The sequence below is a fragment of the Pseudozyma flocculosa genome (genome assembly GCF_000417875.1).
Source record: "Pseudozyma flocculosa PF-1 unplaced genomic scaffold scaffold00024, whole genome shotgun sequence".
In the NCBI taxonomy this organism is placed as follows: Eukaryota; Fungi; Basidiomycota; class Ustilaginomycetes; order Ustilaginales; family Ustilaginaceae; genus Pseudozyma; species Pseudozyma flocculosa.
This window is the reverse complement of record NW_006920892.1, coordinates 3208-4114: the sequence shown is the minus strand read 5'-3', so window position 1 is coordinate 4114 and position 907 is coordinate 3208. Positions and strand designations below refer to the sequence as shown.

Genomic DNA, 907 nt, shown 5'->3' with positions numbered 1-907 from the left:
GGGTTGCAGTCGGCAGACGTGCTGGGCCGCATCGGACCTCGACCCGCCCGCTCTGTCCACCTCCGCCCTCTCGCCGCCCTCTCGCCGCCGTCTCGTCTTCCAGTGCTCATCCCTTTCTCCGTCTGTGTCTCCTTTCACGCCCGAACGCTGCCCGTCGCACACTGTGACTGCCCGGACTCAGCCCAGCCACTCGTCTCAAACACCAACCCACCCCCGTCCCTCGTTTTGACCAGCGGCACTCGGAAGCGCCCATGCCAGCAGAGGTAGAGATGCCCCCTCCGCCCCCTCTTTCAGCATCGCGGTCGGGCCCCGGCCCGTCTCCTCGCGAGCGCGACGTCGGTTCCATCAGGCCCGGGTCACCAAACCACTTCTACCGCGATGCCGCGCCGCCGGGAGGCTACTACCAGCCTCCGCTCCGCTCCATCGGCTCTGGCGAGGCGGCGTGGTCGCGCAGGTCGCCGCGGCTCGACGAGCGGTCGCTGCCACCCTCGGGCGAGCTGGGCGGGCATCGCGGTTCCATCCCGCGGACAGAGCGCATGCCGCCGTCAGCGGGCGGCTACGGTCCGGCCTCGGCAGGTCCCTCTTCATCCGGACACAAGCCCGACTCTGACCGCCTGCCACCTGTCTCGGCCATTGATCCAGCCTTGGCCGAGGCCCACCAGCCCGCGCCGAGCCACGACGCCTACGAGCGCAATCTGCCGTCCGGCCGGGCGCAGGGCCCCCAGGATTCCGTGCGTGCCGACGAAGTTGGCGGCGGCGGCGGCGGCAGCGGCGCCGCCCACGCGAGGAGCTATTCGGCTCGCGAATACGCCATGGGCCGCGGCGGCATCGACGGTGCTGCCCGAGCACCGATGCGAGGTGCGCGCACGGCTCCAGCTCGTCGTCTGCCGACTGGGAATCGGCCTCG

The 907-nt window shown here is 71.2% G+C and overlaps 1 protein-coding gene across 1 annotated transcript in view; it reads left to right on the top strand.

Annotated features, from left to right (window-relative positions):
* Positions 1–269: 269 nt before the first annotated feature.
* PFL1_06120 (uncharacterized protein) overlaps positions 270–907 on the top strand; it is a gene marked incomplete at both ends in the record, with an annotated part of 3196 nt that continues 2558 nt past the window's right edge. The window contains one exon of the mRNA XM_007883660.1: positions 270–858. Coding sequence (XP_007881851.1) covers positions 270–858 — 589 coding nt within the window. The remainder of the gene's footprint in view (positions 859–907) is intronic.